The following is a 26905-nucleotide window of genomic DNA, read 5'->3' on the forward strand; positions in this document are numbered from 1 at the left end:
AAGTACCTTTATCAAAGATGTTTTGAATTTGATGGTATATTTTTCTATTAGTTATTTAACGCGACATATTCCGCCAGGATTTCATTGCACACGACACGTGCGACACACCGGTGACAGTGGGACGGCCAATTTATTTCAGTATGCTAATCCGCTTTCGAAAACTTTCCATCAACAGGCGCCAGGCGCCAGGTGCCAGGTGTGCGCGACATTGGAAGACATCAATAATTCGTAGCCGCGCCGCGTCACAGCAAATGGACGGGTTTCTATCAGAATCCGCTGGGATTGAGCCGGTGGAACTAAGTTACTCACTGGATAGTATTCATGTGTTCCTGAACAATTAACTATGAAGTTATCAGTAAAGATTATTAAGTAGCTTATAAAAAAATACTGTGTCCCCTGTGGTCCCGGCATAGAATAGGCCACCTTTTTTTTATATACAACTTAGAATGGCAAACAAGCTGACGGCCCAACTGATGGAAAGTGTAACCATCGCCTATAGACATGAGCAGTACCATGGACATAACAGAGTATACTGTAAGAGTATACCTCTTCCTTTCCCGTGGGTGTCGTAAGAGGCGACTAAGGGAGGGCAAAAGATGGGCAGCAGCGTCCCACTTAAAACGTGTCAAAAGCCTGACTGCGGTTGCCAATCCGCCTGCCAAGCATGACAACTACTAAACCCCCCCCCCCCCCCCCCCCCCAAGGTGGAGGCTTATGTTAAGCAGTGGACAGTTAAAGATTGATATAATGATGGTAAAAAAATATTAGATTTTTTAATGTATGAACATGGTATCCGCACCTGCACTATTGGTTTACAGTCGCAGGGTATTAATGAGAAAAAAGTCAAATCAGTTGGCCCTTTGATTAAACCATAATAGTTTCCAAAGTTCCGTGTATGTCGATCTCAGATGGTAACAAAATGACCACCAGACTCCATTACTATCATCCTCTCCTTTTAAGGGAAGGAGGAAAAGGGAAGTCTAACAGACCCATTGGTAACAATATACCAAGTCAATTCTCCCTGAAAACCATCGTGGTAAATATTTATCGAATCCCTCATAATGGGCTAGCTGACCTGCATTTATCTTCGTCATTCAACCTATCATCTCTCACTGATGCCCCGCTAGCGTATACGGACAGCACAGGCGGGGTTACCGTCCATTTTTACCAATTAAAAATATTAAAAGACGTATCCCCTCAAAAAGAGTGACTGGCCCATTTTCAAAGTCAATTTAAAAACTACAATGTCACTAAATGTCAAATAACGATGAGATATGAGATCCGAGTTGTTACACGCAAACTCGAATATGCCAACTCACTTTAACGAATCAGGAAATAGACGCCGCAAGACAATGCCACTACTTAGCTGTTTTGTATAAGAATAGACGATTTCTGAACAATCTTACTTTGGTCGGATGATTATGAAATGAACATTACTTCAAATAATATTATTATTAACATAAATTGATAAATACTATTGCCTCTTTCTTCTTCAAAAAGGATATATTAAGATTCCTTCAAGGTTTTTTTACTTTTATTGGATAATTATGAAATGGTAACCTTGCCTGTGCTATCGCTATACGTTGGCGAGGCACCAGTGATAATAGATGAGAATGAAAAACAGGTCAGTTAGCCCACCTGTAATTCAGCACGATGATTTCCAGGGGGAACCACGTGAAGGTCGTCCTGACAGGGTATATTGCTAGCAATGGGACTGGTAGTCCGCATTACTAGCAATCCCTTCCCCCCTTTCTTCAGGGTCGGCAACGTGCACGTGACACACCTAATGTTGCAGGCGTCCATAGGCTACAGTGACTTGTTTGCTACTTTTGTATTATAAAAAAAAACTTCTCGAAAGATACGAATGGTATATTATCTATTCTACTGAAAAAAAATGAAAAGAAACCACTTAGAGATCGCTAAAAAGTGAACCATATAAGGCAGAGGATGGCGCGCGCCGAGAGTGTAGCATCAATAATTCGTGCTCACATTCACGCTAAATCCCGTAGGATTGCACCCATTTCCGAAAATCTAAGGGTTGGATTTCTATATTTAGCATCTTATTTCCTATTATTGCTTCTATATTGAAGTAGTTTATTTCCGAATTGAATAGAAGAGAGGCTAAAAGTCTGCATCTTTGTACATGACGTGGGGGAATAAGAGTACAGGCAATTTTATGCAATACTGAGAGATACCACAAAATTAAAAAAGACGCCGAAAATTCATTGATTTAGTTTAGCGACACAACGTATCTTACGTAACTTACTTACGTAACTTAATTTTAAACTTTTGCATTGTTTACACATATTTTAAATACGCAGTCCAGACTTAACAAGATTTAAAAACTTTTACAGGAAAATAGTAACCACATACCTGATTGTATATTTAAAATACAACGTACTCGTATTACCTATGGAACATCTCTTATAAGACTGATTTTTTCAGACAGAAAGCTTGATTAAAATATTTTCAGATTTCGTGATACATATTTCATGGAATCGCTGGTAATCTCAATTCGCTGTGACATAGATATCACGATTTATCCAACTTACATTTCATATTTGCACCCCATAAATTGTACTTTACCCATTTTGTCTCATGAATACACGCTGGTTCCGGAAACTTTAAATCCTTTATGGAACAATAGGCATACCACAGTAAGGATGATCACGAAAGATTCCATCTAGGTTATTCTTGATACCTGCATCCTTTTACTTATTTCATTCAAAATTCAATTATTATTAATACTAGCCAATGTATTTTCTCTGAAGTCTAACTAGAGAATAACAAAACTTTAGGTTCCACAGTTAATACATTACGTTTAAGGAAGGTGGTAGATAAGACTAACAAACCATATCATACCATACCATATTTGTCCACTGCTAAACATAGGCATAACAAATATTAGAGAATGTACTATAATATTTTACTTGTGGTTCCAACATAGAATATGCCATCCCTTCCGTTTCAGCGGGTGACGTAAGTGGCCTAGAGATGGGGACCAGCGCCCCTCTTAAAATAAGCAAACTACTAGCAAAAAAACCATTTGGTTTTGCTAAAAATTGTCACGCTTACCATGCGGATTGGCAACCGCAGATAGGCTTAGGTGATGTTTTAAGAGAGACGATAATATAACTACAGTATAACCCCATCAAGTAGACCTCCACACGCTTTCCATTTGGAAACCATTTTGGTTGATTCTTATGGAATTCGTCACGATGAACTAACTGGCCGTCTACGTATACTAATAGCGCAGACTGGATTATCATTCCATCATCATCCATAAAAGAAAACATACTGTAAATTACAGCTATACAATTTTTAGAACAAATTCTATTCAGAATAGCATTTATCTCTGCAAAAAGATCTAATATACTCGAAAGTACAATGCGAATGCAAACGAAAGGTTGTAACTATTTTACGTTCAAAGATTTAAATAAGTCTGAGCCATTCGAGTTGAAATCTTTTATCAGAATTCAATCGTCTCTCATTTAATCGTCTTTGAGAGCAAAGTCATTTGTTGGGTATTCTTGCGAGTGGTTTCTAAATTAAAAACATGTTTTCTTATTAAGCCCTCAAGATTTCATTGGCCTAAGTCCATGCTTACGTTCATATTTAAGTCTTAGCGTGTAGTTTATTTTATGCTTTTTTTTTCTAGATTTCTTTTAATTACGAGTATATCAATATATATTTTTTTACTTTATCTTAGTTTATCGGACTGTGTCCATCTATCAGTCATGTAAAACTTTATGATTTCTTCTTGGTAAATTTGATCATATGTCAACTGACCCCATGGGTGCCCGTCAGCTCAAACCAATAGTACAAAAGGGATAATAATTCCATTTTAGTATATTAAAAAAAAATATAACCTACAACAGATTTTAAGGTCATCAAACGTTCGGACCATAAAAGTATTTTCTCTTTATAGTTCTCATCAAATGAGTTGTAATGTCTTATAAAATATTTCTATCCTTGAAATAGGTATATCAAAAAGTTAGGATTTGTATTGTGACTACATGCAATATGTGTTAAATATTAGTCATATGTTTACCATATGGTCCCGGCGTAAAACAGGCCACCCCTTCCTTTCCCGTGTGTGTCGTAAAAGGCGACTAAGGGAGGGCGAGGGATAGGCAGCAGTGTCCCTCTTAATACATCTCTACAGCCTAACTGCGGTAGCCAATACACCTGCCAAGACGTGGCAACTAGCAAAATCCCCCAAGGTGTAGGTTTATGTTCAGACTTATGTTCAGCAGTGGACAGTTAAAGGCTGATATGATATGTTTTAATATATCCTCTTTGTAAGACAATGTAAGTGAATGTAATATTACTTACTACACTTCAAGCTTCTACAGTCTAACCCTAAATAACTCATACGTAGATATGAGAATATGTACAGATGTTTATCTACCAATGTGTTATTTTTATATCTGTACCAATATGTAATACACCGAAGTATACGAACAAATACTTATTTTACCTTCACATAATGTAAGTGCTCGACCCCGGCCGCGCCATATTTTCTGATTTCGTTCAGATTTTTATTCGAAAATGTTTGCCCTTTGACAGCTGTAGCGTGTTCTTTAGAACGGGGAATAATGGTGATTGACTCGGCACTGTATATTCTTGTATTATCAGAGATTCTATAGTTGTTGGAGTATTATTAAAGCATATTTCATGTGGACTATATATCTGTTAGTCAATTGCAATTAAATCAAATTAGTGAAAACCATCACTGTTGCATATTAGAACCAACCAAAGGAAGATTGCAACACTAGCGATTTAATGTTCCATATTGTTCTGATAGATGCAAATTAGTGTAATTTGCTAATACAAACTATTGCAAACAGATCCCAATTTTGATCTAATATCTAATTATTATTTCATGAGTGCAAAATTATTATAAATTGGATTGGTATCGATATTAAATCCAAGACTAGAAGACTGCTGGACATACTAACTCCCATGCTATTCAGCCCACAAACATTTGTTACTACGGTTAACATTTTTCAGGTGTAAGATGTAGTGTCTTTATGGTATATATGTGGTAATGAAATTATTGTATACCCAATAATTTCATTACCACATCCTTCTAATTGAGACATAGCCATGCTAATATGACTGCAAGGGGGGAAAGGGATTGTTAGTAATGGGGTCTAACTGATCCATTGCCAGCAATAAACCCCTCAGGTCGACTTCTAAGTCGTTCCTCTGGAAACCATCATGGTTAATTCTAGTGGAATTCGTCACGATGGGCTAACTGACCTGCTTACATCGTCACCTATCATCTTTCACTGGTGCCCCGTCAGCGTCTACCGATAGCGGAGGCGGACTTAACATTCCAATATGGAGAATTAAAATAAATACAGCTGTAAAGTATATGATACAAAATCAAGATTGGAAATGTTTCGAAGCACGATAAATGATAAAATGTTTAGAGGCAGGATCCATGCTCACTGAAAGGAACTAAAGCTAGGCTGAAGAGTCAGCAATTAAAACATTTGGCCGCGGCGTTCTGGAATTTTCTGATTGCGAAAATTTCCCGGAACTGTGAACGCCAATATCGAAATTCCAAAAGTGGTTACGTTATACTTTAGTTGAATAAATTTTCAAAAGTTTATTATCAGTTCATCCAGATTTCTGTATAAATTGCTCGGTTAAGTCTTTGGTAAATTATATAATAAACTTTTAGTATAAAGAGTAAAGATTAGATTTTTTTTTATAGTAGATAAACTCAAAAACTAGTTAACCAATTTTAATAATTCTTTCATTTGTAAAAACTGACATCAGTAAGAATTTTGTTTAAAAAAACTGTGCGTAGCCGAAGCGGGTCGCTAGTAGATATATGTAAGATGATGATGATGATGATGACGGCAGTGATGAGTTCTGATCATTTCCGGTTCTTAACATAATAGTAGTAGTATCTATATATTAATATGTGAAGCAAAATTGCGCGGACGGCAAAGTATGAAATTTCGCACACTTACAGTTTATATACAGAAGAAATGCAGAATGTTAATATTTTTTTTTAAAACTATTTTGTTTATTGTTAAAGTCTATGGTTTTTTTATACAACTTAGAATGGCAAACAACCTGACGGCCCACCTGATGAAAAGTGGTAACCGTCGCCTATAGACAAGAGCAGTACCATGGACATGCGTTGCAATTCCTGAGGACTCAGGTGTTATTCCTCTGTACCCAGTAAATTCATGCCATATCCCACCCTTCAAACCGAAACACAGCTATGCAAACACAACTGCTTCACGGTTGAAACACGAATGGGATAGAGGTACCCAAGCAATCGACTTTTGTACAAAGTCTCAAATGGTCAAATTAAGAATAGATTAATATTATTTGTCCATAGTCTTACTGAATGTCAAACCGTAATAAATTCATTTATTACAATATATGTTATGGTCGAATTTCGACCACGGGGCGACCACTGATATGTATAAATAATTTTTGATGAAGAGTTAAATTATATATAATATAATTAATATCCTTTTAAAATTACTTGTGAAACAAAACTCTTCTTGAAGGATTATGCAAAAAATAACGTCAACAATTTTTGAGCCTCCCATAGCTCCCATAATAATTAGACAGCGGGACGCGCCATATTAGAATAAGAGGCTGAAAAATTTTCTCGACCCATGTTTCTTGGTAAAGAAAATTGTTTAATTTCATTAAAAAAATATTGCCTGATAATTTCGAATTTTCTGTAATCATTATCACCATCATGGTATCAGTCATCAACTGTCCATTGGTGAATACAAGCCTCCCCGATAGGTGCATTATTGGGATTCCCCTTGAGCGGTTTATCCAGTAGTTACCACGCTTGGCAAGCGGGTTGGCAAACCATAGGGCTTAAAAATTTTAAATTTTGAGAGTACATGCATTTTTAGGATGTGAACGATCCATTAAGATTTTTAGAAAATCCATCTCTGAAGGAGTAAAATGAGTAATGAACGAGTGTAAGAAAGCCTGTCATTTTCAAAGTTAGAAATGAAAATTCATTAGCAGGCTTCTGGCTAGAAATAAATAAAATACGTATTTATTGTATTTCAGCGGTTTTGAAAATCTATTTACTAAGGGTTGTTGTTTATATTAGATTCCCAAAATTTTTAAGTGAAAAGAATTAAATGTAATATTAACATATTAAAAAAAAAAGTATTAAAAATTAATGTAGATGGCTATAAGAGCAGAGGAAGATCTAAACAGACATGGATGAATTGTGTGAAAGACGATATGGCCAGAATGGGAGTGAATGCGGAAATGACTGGGAATAGAGAAGAATGGAAGAGGAAAACATATTACGCCGACCGCAAATAATAATTGGGATAAGGGTAGGAGATGATGATTAACAAAACTTCCCGGCAAAAATACATATATAAGTACGTATTTCATCGTTTTTGGAAATTCAACCCCAATCGGGCGAAACAGGGTGGAAATTTCTATTATAAAATAGAGGTAAAAATTGTTAGTGTAAAAAAAGAGGTTAAAATTTATATAAAGAGACCGTTGTTAAGTAAAAAGAACGAAATTTTATATTAAAGATTCTCAGTAAAAATAAATACATAAGCACGTATTTAGTCGTTTTTGCAAATTTAACCCCAAACGAAAGAAATGGGATGGAAACGTTAATATAAAAATAAAAAAAAAATCTTATCTGCTTGAAACGTACTATTCGTGTTTCTTGATTAAACTAACAAACATATACTTCATACTTTTTGAAAATTTCACCCCTCAAACTTCCATACAACCATTTATCTTTAAGATTTACGTGCGAGCGAATCCGCGGGCAATAGCTAATTACACTATATGATCACATTTACATTTTACATAACAAAATAACTCTATACATGCGGTGTGTTACGCCGACATCCATTCAAAGAACTTTCTTACCAGGGCCCTATAATTTCGATCGGTTAAACCGTCCCATAGTTCGATTTCCTACTAAACTATTCATAAAGCGATACCCAACCACGATTTCATAGGTTACGCATTTACTGTTTGTTTAGGAACGGGTTCAATTATCAATAATTACTCGATGGGTTACAATAAGCTTCTATGACTACCTCTGCGACGTTATGGTGAACAGTGTGTTTCGAATATACATACTACACAGGGTGAAAGCAATATCGTTGGGATCCATTTAAGAGAGTGCTTTGACAGAGAAATTGAAATTTTTTCTCGAATATAATTATATATAATAACTGTCCACTGATGGACATAGGCCGCCCTAATAAGAGAGGATTTGCCTGTAGTTGTCACACTTGGCAGGCGGGTTGACATTTGCAGTTAGGCTTTCGTGAAGTTTTAAAAGGGACGGTGTTGCCTATTCCACGACATACAAGTTCCCTCAGTCGTCTATTACGACACCCACGGGAAAGGAAGGAGTGGTATAAGGAGTGAGAGAGGAGGATATAACAAGTTACTATTAAAATAACACTAAAAGGATTCCAATTACACCTTAAAAGGATCTATTCTAAATATATCTTATCAATAAACGCGAAAGTTTGTATCCATGGATGAATGAGTGTACGTTTGTTGCTCTTTCACGCATAAACGACTAATACTAAATACTATATCTGTACAAAATCATTCGTAACGTCATAGATTCGCCATCTCTACTGCTTAATTTAATTTTTTTTTATACAACTTAGAATGGCAAACAAGCTGACGGCCCACCTGATGGAAAGTGGTAACCGTCGCCTATAGACATGAGCAGTATCATGAACATAACAGTACACACACATACTGTTTCGCCCATGATACCCCCCATGCGTTGCCATTCCTGAGGACTCAGGTGTTATTCCTCTGTACCCAGTAAATTCACGCCATATCATATGAGCTACAACAAAGCACGTAATCCTACTCATAATTTGTTTACATTACAAGTCTACAAAAATAACACTTCTTATTACAATCCTGTGGTAAGGATGTGTCGTCATTATAACGACTTACTGCTCGACCACAAATCCATCGACATATTCGGTACAAAATATTTACTCTTTAGGAAGAATTTGTTTTCTATTTTGTAGAATATGATTGAATTTTTTTTTTATATAGTTTTAACTTTTATATATTTATATAACATTTTAAGTATTTTTTTTTATTTTATGTGTTTGCTTCTCATGAATTACTCAAGCTGTGCACATAATGTAATTGGATTATAGCCTAGCCGAATCACAAATGTTATTATTACTTAAGTTTTTTATGGTTGTGATCTGTTTTATGTGCCAATTAAATAAAATAAAAAAAAACGGATTTGAAATTTTGTACATTGGTAGGTTATACTTTATTTGGTTCAGGCAGAACCGCAGGATACGTTTAGTATTTAATATAAGAAAATACTCTTATAAAATGGACAGTGTTCGTGTTCTGGTTTGCGGCCACAGATGGGTTCGTTGGCTGTACATTTTCTCATTACGCCTCACTTGGGAAACAGGCAATTGGTGTTCGTACGGTACTTATTATTGGAATTGGAAACCCTTCACGTAAATAACCCAAGGTAAATGTAAATTATAGAATTAATACAAGAGGTGTTTCGGCAGCGTTTTTTTTAAGCACTGAGGTGGCAAACGAGCATACGGCCCACCTAATGGTAAGCGGTTAATATAGACTATAGACGCCTGAAATACCGAGGGCATTTTTTTTAAATGGATGATAATGGAATGGTAACCCCGCCTGCGCTATCGGTATACACTGGCGGGGCACCAGTGAGGGATGATAGGTGAGGATGAAAGAGCAGGCCAGTTGGCCCATCGTGATAAATACACCTGGAATTCAGCACGATGGTTTCCAGGGGGGACTACGTCGAGGTCGACATGTCTGGGTATATTGCTAGCAATGAGACTGGTAGTTCGCATTACTCACAATCCCTTCCCCCCACCCAGACGAGGCATTTGCAGTATGTGTAAACATTTATTATTACTTGGAGTCGAATTAATTTTGTTACATTAACACTATTGATACGGGGGGAAAGGGATTGTTAGTAATGGAGACTGAGAATCTCATTGCTAGCAATATACCCAATCATGTCGACCTGCACGCGGTTCTTCCTGGAATGGTTAATTCTTGATGAATTCATCATGATGGGCTACCTGACCTGTTTTCATTCTCATCTATCACCCTTCACTGGTGCTCCGCCAGCATATCCCGTTAGCGTAGGCGGGGTTACCACACCATTTTCACCCATCAAAAAAAAATAGTATGGGCAGATGTGGCCGACTTGACTAAATCTAAAATCTTCGTTAGTAAACTAACGAAGCCCTGCGCAATCTACCAATTACATGCTTCTTAAAATCACAAACGAAACAACATAGTTCAGTACACTATTATGTAGTGTTGTAGTATTTTTTATTTTATTAAGAGGGAAAACATGAAACTGTAAATTATTCTTAGTAACTTATTTATTTATATTAGTGTGAGCATTGCGTCTGAGCATCTTCCGCTAAATTAGCAAAACATTTTATTGCCTTGCCACGATCGACTGGACTAAAAGTCACAATCGACAGTTGGCCACCCCTGCAGCATGGCGAAAACTATCGCCAATATAATATAAGGCCGTATTTCCCAACGTGGGGCCCACGCCCTACTGGGGGGCAATTTGATAGTTAGGAGGGGAAATTAAAAAATGAACACGAAGCGATTATAACCCTCTTGCTCCGGATCATTTAAATGCAATGCTACGAGTAGATATCAGTGCCAAATTTAACAAACAAAAGGTAAATAAAAAAAATGCTATAATTATTTATTAGGTATAATTTCGTTTGACGTTACCAAAATACTGGGCGATCAACTGGGCGATTAGAGTCGTTAAGTAAAGTTTGTCGGGAAAAATTATGTATGAGGGCATACAAATTTTAGAAATGTCTCATACCTTACAGCCTAAATGGTCGCGTACAACGCGGTTTCAGAGATGTTTTCTCCCACGAACACTCAGGTTATGAAATGAGCTCCCTGCCGAGGTTTTCCCAAGAGACTGCAGCATGGGGTTCTTCAAAAGGGGGGTAAAGAGGTTTCTTCAGGGTCGGCAACGCGCGCGTAATAGCTCTGGTATTGCAGGCGTTCATAGGCTACGGTAACCGCTTACCATCAGGTGGGCCGTATGCTTGTTTGCCACCTCAGTGGTATAAAAAAAAAATGTTCAAGTAGGGCATGGCACAAAAAAGGTTGGGAATCACTGATATGAGGTCAGCTAAGTCAGTGGTACATATTATTATAGTCGTACGACTAATTACTGTATCAAGAAAATAAACATAAGACCTATATAAACACTAGAAGCGGAACGATAAGTTGGCTCGACTATAAGCCCCTACAGCACTCCGCATCAACTTACTTTTAACTAAAACACTACTTAAACAAACGTCGTGAAGTTTCAGTTAAGTTGTGCAAGTCGACGCGCGCTTAGTCATAATATATTCTCGATATATCGAAGAGCTTAAAAACTTACTTTGGCTGAGGACTTTCTACACATAACTTAATGCTTAGCAAAAAAAAAAACGGACTTTAACGACAAAATTCTAATTTTAAAAATTCCCTTTGTCCAAGTATGTTATAATTTTTTTACACAATTAATTTAGTTGAAATACATGGGCCAGTGCACTTGCATCAGGCATTGTTAACTAAATAACTCTGCCCTTAAGAAGTATGTAAGAGAAAAACAGCAAAAGAATGGAGGACTTTGAAGGGTTTTCTTAGGCATTCTAAAAAGTTCTTAAACGACAACGCTGAGGGTTCGGATAAACTCATCTACAGCGGTGGCAGAAAACAGGCAAGACTCATAATAGGTGCCTTAACTGGACATATACCAGTAAGGCATATACTATACAAGATGGGTCTTATCTCGGACACACTGTGCAGACTTTGTGGTAAGAAATCGGAATCCATGGAGCACTTGATGTGCAACTGCGATTCATTGGCAAGTATGCGTATGAGTCTACTGGGAACGGCTTATCCAAAACCAGGGGACTACAGATATCTTAAACCGCGGAATATCGTTAAGGTAACATTTAGGATCTATGAAATGATGGCATAAAGCACGGGGAAACACATAGATCGACGTGCAACGACTTAGCTGACCCCCATACGCAAATAAAAGATAAGATACAATAGTTGAAATACATATTAATACAAAATATACTATCAGAATGGGGTTATCTAGAAAACGGCCATAAACAATGAAGATAATGGTTGTGCATACTCGTACATAATTACATTAACACATAAACACATTACCTAACGTACAAATAAAAATATTATTATGTGTGTTACGTTATCTTGCCATATATCTTTCAGACCCAAGATTTTTTTTCTTTCAGATTAAATATATTTTCGTGTTTTGGAGCCAAGCCATCTCGCCGGCACACACGAGACTACTGCACCACCTGGCCACTAAAATGATTTCTTATTGGCTGGTTTAGAATCTCACTATCATGTTATTTCAGCTTCGTGCGTAAAAATAAATTGCGCGCGGTTTTAGAATTTTTTAAAGTTACAACTCACGCCGGTTTTAGAATTTTTTAAAGTTACAACTCACGCCGGTATCGTTCAGGTCTGAAACGGATATGATCCCGCCATAGAATAGGCCACCCCTTCCTTCGTCGTGAGTGTCTTTTTTTTTAATGGATGATAATGGAATGGCAACCCCGCCTGCGCTATCGGTATACACCGGCGGGGCACCAATGAGAGATGATAAGTGAAAATGAAAGAGCAGGTCAGTTAGCCCATCGTGATAAATACACCTGGAACTCAGCACGATGGTTTCCAGGGGGCAGCGCGTGGAGGTCGACCTGACGGTGTGTATTGCTAGCAATGGGACTGGTAGTCCGCATTATTAACAATCACTAGTGGGTGTCGTAAGGTGCGATTAAAGGAGAGCAGCGTTCCTCTTAGAACATCTCCAAAACCTACCTAAAGACGCTACTGCATATCCCTCTACCGTTAAGCTCCCATAGTCGCCTCTTACGACACCTACGGGCAAGGAAGGGGTTGGCCTATTCTATGCCGGGACCTACACGGCGATGTAGAATTAGTGACGAGTCAATAATTAATTAGAATTCTTGTAACCCCCTTTACACGTACATAATAATTAATGAAATCCAAATAACTACGTAATGTACGTATTTAGATCGATTATCGTATATTCCAAATGCCATCGGTGAAATGGATCTATGGTAACCGTGACCGCGTTAACGATATACTCTGGCGAAACACCAGTGAGGGATGATAGTTGAGAATGAAAGTGTAGATCAGTTAGCCCGGTGTTTCCCAACGTGGGGATGGTGCAAAGTGTGGTGGGCAACGAAAAAATGGAGTCGAAGCGATTTTAACCCTCTTGCTCAGGGCAATTTAAATGCAATGCTACGAGCAGATATCGGTACCAAATTTAACAGAAAAAGTAACTTTTAAAAAAAATGCTGTAAATATTTATTAGGTATAATTTTGTTTGATGTTACTAAAATATCAACTGGGCGATTAGAGTCGTCAAGTAAAGTTTGTCAGGAAAAATTATGTACGGGGGCCATAAAAATTTTAGAAATGTTCTGGGGCATGGCACAAGAAGGTTGGAAAACACTAAGTTAGCCCATTGTAATAAACACACCTGGAATTCAGCTCGTTGGTTTTTCGAGAGGACCACGTGAAGGCTGACCTGATAGGGTATATTGCTAGCAATGGGACCGCTAGTCCACGTTACTAACAAAGAAGTAGTCTATTCTATGCCGGGAGCTACACGCATATTTATTACAGCATTGCTAGGCAATACCATTTCAAAAACATACGTCAGCAAACAGCAAAGCAACTGAAAAGCATATCCAATACGATGTAGTAGTTTTGGCGTAATACCGGAACAGGCAGACAGATAAAATTCCTTAAATTTTAAAGACCTCTTTTTTTAAATATCCCCCATGTACAGTCATTGTCTGGTTACAAGACAATTATATTAGTTTGATTTTGTTTAATGGACGATAATGGAATGGCTACCCCGCCTGCGCTAACGGTATACACTGGCGGGGCACCAGTGAGGGATGATAAGCATGTCAGTTAACCGATCGTGACAAATTCACTATGAATCACGATGGTTTCCAGGGGGAACCGCGAGGAGGTTGACCTGATAGGGTATATTGGCTAGTAATAGAGTCACTAATCTGTATCTGTGTAGATGATTATATGCATGTATGTATGTATGTATGTGTATGTGTATGTATAAATGTATGTATATGTATGTGTATATGTATATAATAGTATATAATGAGTAAGGATATATATTTTACATTATTACATGTATCATATCTTCAAATCTTATTAAGAAATAATAAATTTTCATTGTGCCTCCAATCAAACTGTTTATAATTACTCCTCTCCATCCAAAGGTTGCCTGGAAGAGATCGTTTTTAGTGATAAGGTCGCCCATTTTCTCATTGTGATTATTTCTTGTAATTGTTTATATTTATAATAAGTTTATTATTGTAATCTTTCGGAGGAAACAATAAAGAGTATCTATCTATCTAATCCCCATTACTAACAATCCCTTTTCCTCCCTATTAGTTAGATTTACGCCTAAGATTTACGCCGCCTATCTGGAATTCTCTCATTTACGCTCTATGCCTGCCTCATAACAAAATCCTGTTACGCTGAGAGGCAGTATCTGCCTACTCGTGTTTAACGAGATGATCACTCAAATGGCGCGATTTGCTTCACGATTGATCGCATCGCAACGACCACCAGACTCGATTCGAGTCCGCTCCAATAATTCACTTTGATGATCGATTTGTTGATTCGTTTCGATCGTATAAAATTATTTCAGTTTACTCTGGCTTTGATTTTTTTAAATGAATTACACTTATTGGTATTTTTTTTTAAATCTACAGAGAAATTTATTCACCCAACGATGTTCTATCTATACCAACTGATATAATATAGCGGAAAGGTTTGTTTAGACGTGTCTTTTAAGACGTGTGGAGCAAGGAGCAATAAGATACTCGAAATAGTTAGAAATAACTTTTTATTAATAAGAAATTAAATATGTTCACAGAACGAGTTCATTCGTTCAAACTAAAGATGTATGATTTTTAATAACGGGTAGAAGAATAAAAAAAGTAAAACGTCAACTACAAGTTTTAAATCCATCAAAAAAGAACGTTCGATGTTGCCATTTCTATTACGTCAGGTTTTAACAGGACGCGTTAATCTCTAAAATTACCAGTCGAATTTGAAAAATACTTTTTGCATTTGATAGCTTATTTCTTCAGGATTTTTTATGGGCTTATATTATATTAGTAGATTAGAAAGTGTCAAAAACGTGTCAACATTTATTATTTACTCAACAAAATGGATAGTATTAATTTAATCACAGTGGGAAAGGCAAAGGAGCTAAGCCACACAGCCTAATCTTCAACTAAATCGACATTTGGCTCATTTAATATCAGAAACACTGCTGTCCATCCTTCGACCATAAATTCCCTTAGTCGCCTTTTACGACACCCATGGGAAAGAAAGGGGTGGCCCATTCTATGGCGGGACCGAAACGGCATAAGATATAATATTCTTTAATTAGTCTCAAATTATACTCTTATTTATATCAATCGATTAAATTATTTAAACAAAATGTAAAACGCACTTAAACTTGTTAACAAATAACATGAGAAATAAATAATTCGTGTAGATGTGAAACACATTGCAAAACGTGAGTGGACATAATAGCGGTCGGGATCGGCTCATATGGAAAGTTGTAGATCTTTTGTATACCAAAAATATAATATAATAATAGAAAGCAAAAATAATAATTAGTATTAAGTGACGTACACAGACATTACAACAGCTAACAATAAAAACAAATTCTAGTCACTCATAGTACTTAGTCAGTCTCAGAGCGTTGGCTATCGCATGCATACTAATGGTAGCGGAATTAAAGCAGAAAAGAGATCACTTACCGAAACTAAGAGCAAATTGTAAATAGGCGAGAGTTAGCACCAACGTTGCAACTGTAACAAACATACAAAATATTATAATGTATATTGTTCTTTGTAAGACTTAATTAATAAAAAAAAAAAAAAGAAATTTCGAAATATAAAAAAAAAAATCTTAAATACATACGAGTAAATATATACATTTCTGTTTTCCAAAGATTTATTGGGAGCATTAAGTCCGTCTTATTGCAATTTTTTTTAATGTCGTTAATAAAGAATAAATAAATAAATATTGCAACCTGTCAGTTACGCTTGGCTTTTTTTTTAATAAAATTAAATAATATTTAATAAAAAGCGATAAGACATATGTCAAAGAATTTTTAAAATTTGAATTTAACGATTACAAAAAAAAAACAAATCTTTTTTTACAATATTAGTTTTAATAATATTATTTTTCCATATATAAATATTTAACTTTACGACAGGTCTGATTCATTGTAGACAGAGAATCGAATATCGAAGACTACCCTTATATCTCTGTATATCTTGCTATATATATCTTGCATCGTTAATATTCTGAATTCATTATCATGTATGAACACCAGTTTCAAGGGCACTTGGCTTATAAAATCCCACTGATCAACAACCAATTTGACAATACATAATAAAAGTATGTATATAGGTACATACATACATATCTGTCACGTCTGTCTCCCATAATAAAAATCTTAATACATTAATTAACGAATTGTTTGGTATAGATACATAGATACAAATAATATACATATATATAAATATACATAAATTGACATTAATGCATGTATATTAGCTACCTATCAATATAATTTTGCTACACCCAAACAGGGTTTCATGTACTTACTCTACATAAGAGCATTGGGGGGAAAGGGATTGTTAGTAATGGGGTCAAATAACCCTATTACTAGCAATATACCCTGTCAGGTCGACCTCCACGTGGTTTCCCCTGGAAACCATTGTGACTAATTCTAGTTTAATTCATCAGGATGGGCTAACTGACCTACTTTCATCCTCATCAGTCATCTATCACTGGTGCCCCGCCAGTGTATACCGATAGCGCAGACGGGGTTACCATACCATTATCACCCAATAAAAAAAAAAACATAAGAGCATTGTAACAATTCTATATTATGTACATGAATGCATTATAATAATAAATAGAATATATTTGCATAACTTACGAGTACAATACACACAAATAACTTTATTGTTTCCTCCAAAAGATTACAATAGTAAACTTATTATAAATACAAACAATTACAAGAAATAATCATAATGAGAAAACAATGGGCGACCTTATCGCTAAAAACGATCTCTTCCAGGCAACCTTTGGATGGAGAGGAGTAATTATAAACAATTCGATTTTTTTTTTAATATATACATTTGTATAATTTATGAAGGCAAAATAAAAAAAAATTAACAAGTATCATTTTTCACCGTCTTTTATTTTTTCAATAATTATGGGATATTTATTGGCAATTGCAAGAATATCATGTTTTGATTTCAAATGAAGAAAATTTTCAAAAATTATATATATATATTTCTCTCCTACTTTCTATACCCAACAGTGTACATAGTTTTTTTTTTTTTATATTTACTAACCATATTACAGAAAGCAATACGAAATAAATAAATAAATATGTATATGTACAATATCTTTGGCAATTTTTAAACAATTTCGGTTTCTATTTGCAATCCACCAGTGTGGTTGTAAAACCCTTTTTTTTATTTGGTCGTATAATTAATTTTATCATAATGTAAAGAACTATTCTATAGAGCAAAATCGTGAAAGTTATTATACTCTTACAGACAACCTTGGTTAAAGGAGAACAGATAGAAGTGGGTAGGTGGTGCAAGAGTGAAACAATAACTTTAAGATTAATTTTCGAGTATGAATAATAGCTTTGTTTATATGTGAAATAACAAAACATTATTTAATATAATAATAATAATAATAATAATAAAAAAGTGGAAGTTTGTTTGTCTGAACGCGTTAATCTCTAGAACTACTAGTCTTTTTGCATTTGACGGCTCATTTCTATAACTTTTATAGGCTACTAGACATCACGGGAAAAGCCACGGGATAGGTGCAACTAGTTTTACATAAAGCTTTAAATACTATATATTTAAACACAAAAATACATATATCCCATATAAATTTCTAATTCGCACCTCTCGCACGCATTTCGTAAAACTTGCGGTCGACAGACGCGCACCACCCCCGTCCGTTCCTTCAGCACTGACGGCCGAAACTTCCGTTGGAAAAGTTTACCACGACGTAGCGTTTACGGCGCATGCGTTAAATAATCATACAAGGGATTATCTAGTGAATTCAGTCTTATCTATTTGTTGTACACCATTGTACTAATAACAAAACAACATGTATTACCTAAATTTTTTTTTACAACACAGGGGGCAAACGAGCATGTGGCTCACCTGATGGTAAGTGACTACCGCCGCCCATGATCACCCACAACACCAGCGGCATTGCAGGTGTGCTGCCGGCCTTTTAAAAAGGAATATACTCTTTTCTTGAAGGTTATGTTGTCGTATCGGTTTGCAAATACTGCTGCCGGAAGTTGATTCCAAAGAATGGTTGTGCGTGGAAGAAAGTGCCTTGAAAAACGCACGATGGAAGACCGCCACTCGTCCAGATGATTGGGATGAAACTTTAGTTTGTGACGGGTTGTACGGTGGTGAAAATCAGCAACAGGGATCAATCCGAACAACTCCTCAAAACACTCGCCATGATAAATTCGATAGAAAATGCACAGAGATACAACATCTCTGCGCAGTTTCAGTGGGTTGAGTAGGACAGTATACTATTTAAACTATTTAATCGTAATTAAGCAACAAATGTACTTACAAACATTTTTTTTAATACATAACATCCAAAAATGTAAAGTATATGTATTTTAATAAATTAAAATTATAAACATAATCACACTAAATGGAGTGACGAGGTCAAATTGCTCAAATCGGACGAGGTTTGGGACCGTTCCTTTTAGCAGTCTATGCAGGAGATCTATGTTTAACAGTGGATAGATAGACACGACGGCTGATATGACGATGAGACACAAAAAAAAAATACAACCGAATTCCGAAATCCGTTGGGAACCACTATTTCTGGACAGTGATGATCACCTATTTTGATATCGATAATACCAGTCGGATACCTGTATTCATTACGAGAGTTTTTCTTTTAGTTATTATATATTGGATAACCGACATTTAATATATCTGTTATCGGGGCAATACCTATATTGGCCGTACCTATGTTGAATCAACGACTATCAAAACGTTTATTACATCTAGACAGAAAAAACCTCAAAACAATGATAGGGACAATAACGGGTCATTGTCCATTAAACAAACATCTATACACAATAGGAGCCACAGACAGCCCTCTATGTCGAGGCTGTTTCAACGCCGAAGAAACGGCAGCTCACGTAATCCTAGAATGTGAGGCTGTGGCCCATCAACGTTTAGAAATCCTCGGAACGGTGAGGTCGCTCCGTGAGGCCTGTGAAGAACCCAGGAAGCTTCTGCTCTTCTGGACGGAGCTAGGTTGGCTGCACTAGCCACGACTCATACGCACAATGGCCCAAATGAGAGGCTAAGTGCGGAAAATGGAGTCTTTTTCACATTCACATTCACATATCGGGGCAATATATGTATAGATATTGTAACTGCAATATATAGATATTGCTATGTATTATCCACCTTTACTAGGCATAGGTAACACTGGTACCGCTCCAATATCTATGTTTTTGGACATTGATGGCCTATTAACGCCTGAAATATCAGGGGTTTAACGCGCGTTGCCGACCCTGAAGAAACCTCTTTACCCCCCTTTTGAAGAACCCCATGCTGTAATATCTTGGGAAAACCTCGGCATGGAGCTCATTCCATAACCAAAAAAATCTATATATATTTTTTTAACGTCTCATACGTAAAATCCAGTACAGATATTAGACCTTTTTTATTTCTCTTGAAATCACCGAAATTCAGGACTCACGTTTAAACAGTAAAAGTCTGGTACGTGTCTTAAAAGTGAAATACTTTACGACAGTATACGTAACGGCGAATCAGGAATGGTACTTTTTAAATTGAAGATAATTAAAGATCGTGTTCCAAAAAAAGACTTCAGTTGTGACAAAACCAGTCATTATGAACTAATAACTTTTTTTTTATTATTATTATTTTTTCAGTAGTATTTAGCGGCTCACTTTTGGCCACAACAGAATATCAGTGTTTTGCTCTTTTTAGGACAAAGCAAAAAACTGAGTTGTGGCCATTTTGTATTACTGTGGCACACGCATGAAGAAAAAAAAATCGTTACTAATTTTATGCATTCTGATTTTGTTTTTGTATTTTTTTTTTTGTACTTTTTTTATCATTTTTCACTTTGCATTTTTACTTTTATTGTTTGTGTGCTGTAAGTAAGGCAAATAAATTATTTATCTATCTATCTATCTAACTAAAGCATGGAACCGATTTTAATAAAACTTCCACGAGAACAATCTGTAAATATATCTTTTCAGATAAAAAAAAAATAATTTTCCAAATCAGTTTAGATTGACGAGATAACGAACAAACAAAATTGAACCGAATTGAAGTCTACTTTTTGAAGTTGGTTGAAAAATTAATTTTTGGAAGTCGTTTTTTTAATTGACGATAATGGGAACGGTAACCCCGCCTGCGCTAACGATATACACTGACAAACCAGTGAGGGATGATAAGTGAGAATGAAAGGGGAAGTCGGTCAGCCCATCGTCATGAATACACTAGGAATTCAGTATGATGGTTTACAGAAAGGATCACGCTGAGGTCGATCTGACAAGATATGTTGCTAGCAATAGGACTGGTAGTCCGCATTACTAATAAGCTCTTCCCCCAGTTTTTGACAGTCGGAGTTTTTTTTTTATGGGTGAAAATGGTATGGTAACCTCGCCTGCGCTAACGGGATACGCTGGCGAAGCACCAGTAAAGGGTGATAGATGAGAATAAAAACAGGCCAGTTAGCCCATCATGATGAATTCATCAGGAATTAACCATGATAGTTCCCAAGGAGAACCGCGAGGAGGTCGACCTGGTTGGGTATATTGCTAGCAATAGGATTCTTAGTCTCCATTACTAACAATCCCTTTCCCCCCATGACAGTCGGAGTCTATTAATATTATGAATGCGGAAATTGATAAGGATGGATAGATGTTTATTACTCTTTCACACAAAAACTACTGAACGGATATGAATGAAATTTGGTACATAGTAGGTTATATATTAATTTAGCTTACTATATTTATATATATTAAATACTAACTTAACAAAGCCGCGAAAGTAGAATGATTTAAGTTTTAAGGTCAAAAGTTGTGGTACGGACGTATAAAAATACCCGACTCCTATTATAATGACAAATTACAATGGAATTCGATGTTTATTCAGTATTAAAACTTCAGTATTATTAACTGAAGTACATTCTTCATAAACTTATATACCATGGCATTAAAAAATAAAAGATATTTTAATAAAAAAAAAAACACAAAGCCTTGTACCTGAAAATCATAGCCGACAGATATTCCAAGAAAACAGCGTGGAAAATTACTAAAAGTTATTCTAAGGAAAACGTTGTACAATTTCTTGTATTTTTGCATATTGCGTCGTAAATCAGGAACAAGCTTTTAATTTTTGAAGGGAACACAACGTAACTTTTTCGTCGGGTACACATAAACAATCTTATTTCGAATAATGGCCACTTTTAAAAAAAGAACAAGAGCGCTTCATTTTGCAAAGCTAATAAAAGGGTGGGCGAGATTGGAGGGGGGGGGGGGGAGAGGGGGCGTTCTATTACTTGGACCGAGTTAATAGCTTACGTGCATATTGCATTGGTTCCATCTCGCGATTGGCTTTTTTAAATGTCCCTTTTATAATGTCCAATGAAAATAGGACTACAGAGTACCTATAGAAAATAAGACCATAGACATGGACGTGATTAGATGTCGCAACTAAATGTGTAGCTATGTGTGCCATTTTTACAATTTAAAATTACTTTTATTTAACATTATTTAATATATAATAAGTACCAGTGCCCCTATGGTCCCGGCATAGAATAGGCCACCTCTTCCCTTCCCATAGGTGTCGTAAGAGGCGACTACGTGAGGGCGAGGGATAGAATGCAGCGTCCCTCCTAAAATATCTCCAAAGCCAAACCGCAGTTAGCAGTTGCCAATCCACCTGCCAAACGCAGCAACTACTGGCAAAACCTCCCTAGGGAGAAGCTTATATTCAGCAGTGGAAAGTTAAAGGTAAACCTTTACATATTCCTTTTCAAATTTACGATCAATTTTTTAACAGCTTGTACTAAATTTTGGCATAGTTATGTAAGTACCGTGACAATACATCACGGTACCATTAAGGTGATCTGAAGATGACGACAGAAAATGGCCATAGGAACTCGTAAACTACGCGTGAGAAATCCATCGTGTTTAAGCTCATTTGATTTGTCCTGACAAAACCTATGTAGTGCCTGAAATCTGATGATGAAAATTAAAAGCTAAAAACTTTTACTTTCAAAAACAGGTTTGTTATTGCCTTAGCGTCAATTTCCATGGTATCGGGGAGAGGGGGTTTATTAGTAATGCGAATTACCAGTCTCATTGCTAGCAATATCCTGTCAAATTGACCTCCACGTGGTCCCCCCCTAGAAACCATCATGCTGAATTCCAGGTCCTCTACCCAAAGGTTGTCTGGAAGAGATTGCTTAGCGATAAGGCCGCCTTTTGTATCACTTCTCATTAATATTTACTGTATTTGTTATTTGTCTTTTTACTTGGTGCAATAAAGTGTAAAATAAATAAATAAATATTCATCACATTGGGCAAACTGACCTACCTTTTCATCCCTCACTTGTACTCAGCAGTGTATACCATTAGTGCAGGTGGGGTTACCATTTCATTACCATCCATTACAAAAAAGAAATTCCTATGGTATTGAAGACTTGATTTGCTTTGAATAGGCGATACAGAGTTCTCATTTAATACATAGACAGTTCCATATTCAGCTAATATTATGCTTGCAAATTACCAGAGGGAGACTGTACAAAAGTCGATTGCTGGGGTACCTCTGTCCCATTCGCGTTTCAACCGTGAAGCAGTTGTGTTTGCATGGCTGTTTCGGTTTGAAGGGTGGGATATGGTGTGAATTTACTGGGTACAGAGGAATAACACCCGAGTCCTCAGGAATGGCAACGCATGAGGGGTATCATGGGTGAAACAGTATACTCTGTTATGTCCATGGTACTGCTCATGTCTATAAGCGATGGTTACCACTTTCCATCAGGTGGGCCGTCAACTTGTTTGCCATTCTAAGTTGTATAAAAAAAAAGTATTTTTTTTTAAGTTACTAATTAATCTTACAATAAATAAATTTAGAATAAAAAAATTGTCTTTAAATTATTAAATAATTGGAAATTATTACTTTATAAAGACTATAATAACAATGATAAACACAATCTATGATCTAACATCAATAAAATGAAAAATGTAGAAATATTTGTTAAAAAGCCACTTTTTGAGGGTAGTTTGTCACAATAATCATCTGTTCATCATCATCATATCATCACATCAGCCATTAACTATCCACTATTGAATATATGTATTCCCCCCCCCCCCCCTTAGAACCCACTGCTAATTCTTAGTGAATTCACCAATGTGGGTCAAATAAGCTAACATAGACACCCTCTGGTGTTAAAAGATCCTACCGCCATTCTTTATTATACACAAAGGTGTCTGATATGGTTCATGCTTTACTTGCTTTTGGAGGTGTCTCCAAAGTATAAGCGAGCCATTCTCTGTTACCTCTTTACTGAACATTATTAGCATAGTTGGATATACCCTCCCGTCTTTGTTTATAAAAAAAAATCTTAAATAATTTAAAGATAAGTAATGATCAACTTGATAGCAACATAAAGCTTGCAATTAGGACTTGTGTGACAGCTTTCTGAATGTTAAAACTGTTTTAACGCCGAAGAAACAGATGTTCACATAATCCTGGAATGTGAAGCTGTGCCCCTCAACATTTAAATATGCTCGGAACAGTGAGGTCACTCTGTGAGGGCTATGAAGATCCCAAGAAGCTTCTATGCTTCTGGGCAGAGCTGGACTGGCCGTATTAGCTACGACTCATATGCTCGATGGCTCAAATGAGAGACAACGCTATAGTCCAATAGTAATTTATATTACATTACATATAGGAACTTGTGTCAAACAATTTTTTCCTCTTTAACAATAACACATCATATATCTAGGTTATTGGTAACCCTGCCTGCTCTATCGGTATATGTTGACATAGGTTATCTAAAATATTGGTCAGTAGATATTATTATTATCTATTATTTACTTACCCATTGTCCATTTCTTAACATGATTCATAAAAAAAAACATCACGCTCTCTTCTCAAAGTCTAAGATTTTAGTTCTACTTTTTAAATATATATTCTATTTTTAAATTTCAATAGATAGTTATTTAGTTAATGTGGGTAGAGTTGATAATTACACTGATTACTTCACTCAAATTATACCTATATTGATTTAAAATTTGGCTAAATGAAAACTAAATATATTAACAATAAAAAAGAATTAATATATTCGAAAGAATTTTGTGAAAATGATAATAAAAAAAAACAAATCGTAATTAATGGATTTAGGTACTTACTTTTGTCCATATTTGAAACAGTAAAATAAAACAAAATCGAATAATTCACTTCTATCTATACTTTTAATTTTGAAAATTCCTAAACTAAATTTGTAAACTTAGTTTATAAAGAAAAAAAAGCATATTATTTTAATAAATATTGAAACAAACAAAACATTTGAAAAAAGTGACGTTTTTGACTAGTGTTGTGGATGCCGGTATTGCCGCCTAACGATAACCTTCTGTATTGGTGATTAAATATTCAGAATCGATTATTAATAATGTTATCGAGTATTAATTAATATGTCCAGGTGATTTCTTTACATCTTTCTAATCCTAATATTATAAATGTATTAATTTGTAAAGATGTTGAATATTTAGATGTTTATTGCTCATTCATGCTTTCAATACTTTTTTATCAACGACTGATTAGATTTGAATTAATAATGATTCACGGATAGATTATTATCCTAACTTAACACATAAAATATTTTATATACTGATTCACACGGGGAAACAACTAGTAATATATATTTTTTTAACAGTAAGACTTTCATTATTAGACTTTGGTGCAGTGAGAAAAGTACTATGTAATTAAATAATCATTCCGTAGTAGCTTTGTGTAGATGAGCTCTGTGTTATCGAATCAATACTTCAATCGAGTGAACACGACTTGGTACTATATTAATCGCAGTCAAGTCATTCATAATTTTATCTAGGCTGAGTTGGCCTTTTACGGCATTCGACAATTTTTAACATTTTGGTTCAACTAAAGTCATATTTAATAATGGTAATAAGCAAAATTTTTATTATTTAAAAATAGTTCCTTTGCAGTAAGGAAAAAAATTATTAAAACAAAAAAATAGATACTAATAGCATTTTCGTACCTTTTCACAATTACTTGAAACCAATATTTGTTCACCGTGTATTAGAATTCCGTTAATAGTGTACTCGAGTACCTGAGTGCTCAATAGATATTCGAGACAGCTTAACGTGGCACATCACTAATTCCATATTCTTTACTTTTTTTTTTAATGAATGGTAACGGAATGTTTACACGCCTTCGCTATCGGTATACGCTGACGGGGCACCAGTGAGTGATGATAAGTGAAGATGAAGCAAGTCCCTTAGTCCATTATGACAAATTCACCAATTGAGTAGCTAGTAAGCAATCTAGCAATATACCCTATCATGTCGACCTCCCCGCGGTTCTACCTGGAAACCATCGAGGTTAATTTTTGATGAATTCATTACGACAGGCCAACTGACCTGCTTCATCCTCACCTATCATCGCTTACTGATGTCCTGATCACTAATAATATAATACTATACTATACTATTCGAGGTAAGGCGAAAGTGTAATTTGATGATGAACTATTATCTGTTGCTCAACGGCGGAATAGACAATCCTGCAACTCTCAGCCGTTGTTCTTTGTACGCACCCCAACGCTGCATGCGATTGCGTGCTTGTCGATTACCATCCGCACGGTCGGTTGCACCTGTACTGCTCAGTTTACTCCCACTTATCAGGCTATTTCTCTGCTCAATTCTCTAATTGCTCAGCAGCCAGATATTGTTATATTTAATGACAAAATAGATATATTTTTAAAATATACAAAATTTGTAAGTTTGTAAAATAAACCTATGGCTCACTACACATTTTGGGAGACTATAAGTGTGGTGAGTAATTTTCAAATAATAAATATACTAGTGTATACTGTTGGCCGATAATATTGTTCTTACTGGGGAAGACGGATTTCAAATCCAAAGTAGATTGGATAGATGGTAAAAGAATCTAGGAAAGTTGGCTTGAAAATCAGCAGAAGTATGAATATTTATACTCAATTTCGGCGGTCTCTACAGTTTTCTACCTATTGCCCTTGATAGTTTTTTTAATGGATGATAATGGAATGGTTGCTTCGCCTGCGTATAACGGTAGCCCGTTATACTCTAACCAGTGAGAGATGATAGGTGAGAATAAAAAGGCAGGTCAGTTAGACCATCGTGATAAATACATTCGGAAATCAGCACAATGTTTACTAGGGGGTACCACGTGGAGGTCGATTCGACAGTATATTGCTAGGAATGGGACTGCTAGTCTCTCCTCCCCCCCCCCCCCATTACTAAAAGTTTATTATCATTTTCATGCGAATAACAATATTCATGTCATTGTTCAGTATTGCCAAGTTTGATACTTTTATCGTAATTTTGGGTAAAAAATTTCTTTATGTGAATCTTAGGGAAATTAAATATTTGAAGAAATTTTTG

General features: G+C 35.8%; 1 protein-coding gene across 3 annotated transcripts in view; it reads right to left on the reverse strand.

Annotated features, from left to right (window-relative positions):
• The window catches only part of LOC113517261 (beta-1,3-glucosyltransferase), a 43620-nt gene extending 18763 nt beyond the window's left edge, over positions 1–24857 (reverse strand). Inside the window, exons 1-2 of one of the 3 annotated variants that reach the window (XM_031912483.2) lie at positions 24659–24857; positions 15936–15986 (exon numbers count right to left, since the gene is read on the reverse strand). In XM_031912483.2, coding sequence (XP_031768343.2) covers positions 15936–15986; positions 24659–24668 — 61 coding nt within the window. In that variant the 5' untranslated portion in view covers positions 24669–24857. Of the gene's footprint in view, positions 1–15935; positions 15987–18119; positions 18182–24348; positions 24449–24658 lie in introns of those variants that run through there. The other 2 variants (XM_031912482.2, XM_026901891.3) reach the window with 2 other exon arrangements.
• Positions 24858–26905: the final 2048 nt, after the last annotated feature.

Source organism: Galleria mellonella, unplaced genomic scaffold (assembly GCF_026898425.1).
Source record: "Galleria mellonella isolate WM207_F2 unplaced genomic scaffold, CSIRO_AGI_GalMel_v1 utg78, whole genome shotgun sequence".
Lineage (NCBI taxonomy): Eukaryota > Metazoa > Arthropoda > Insecta > Lepidoptera > Pyralidae > Galleria > Galleria mellonella.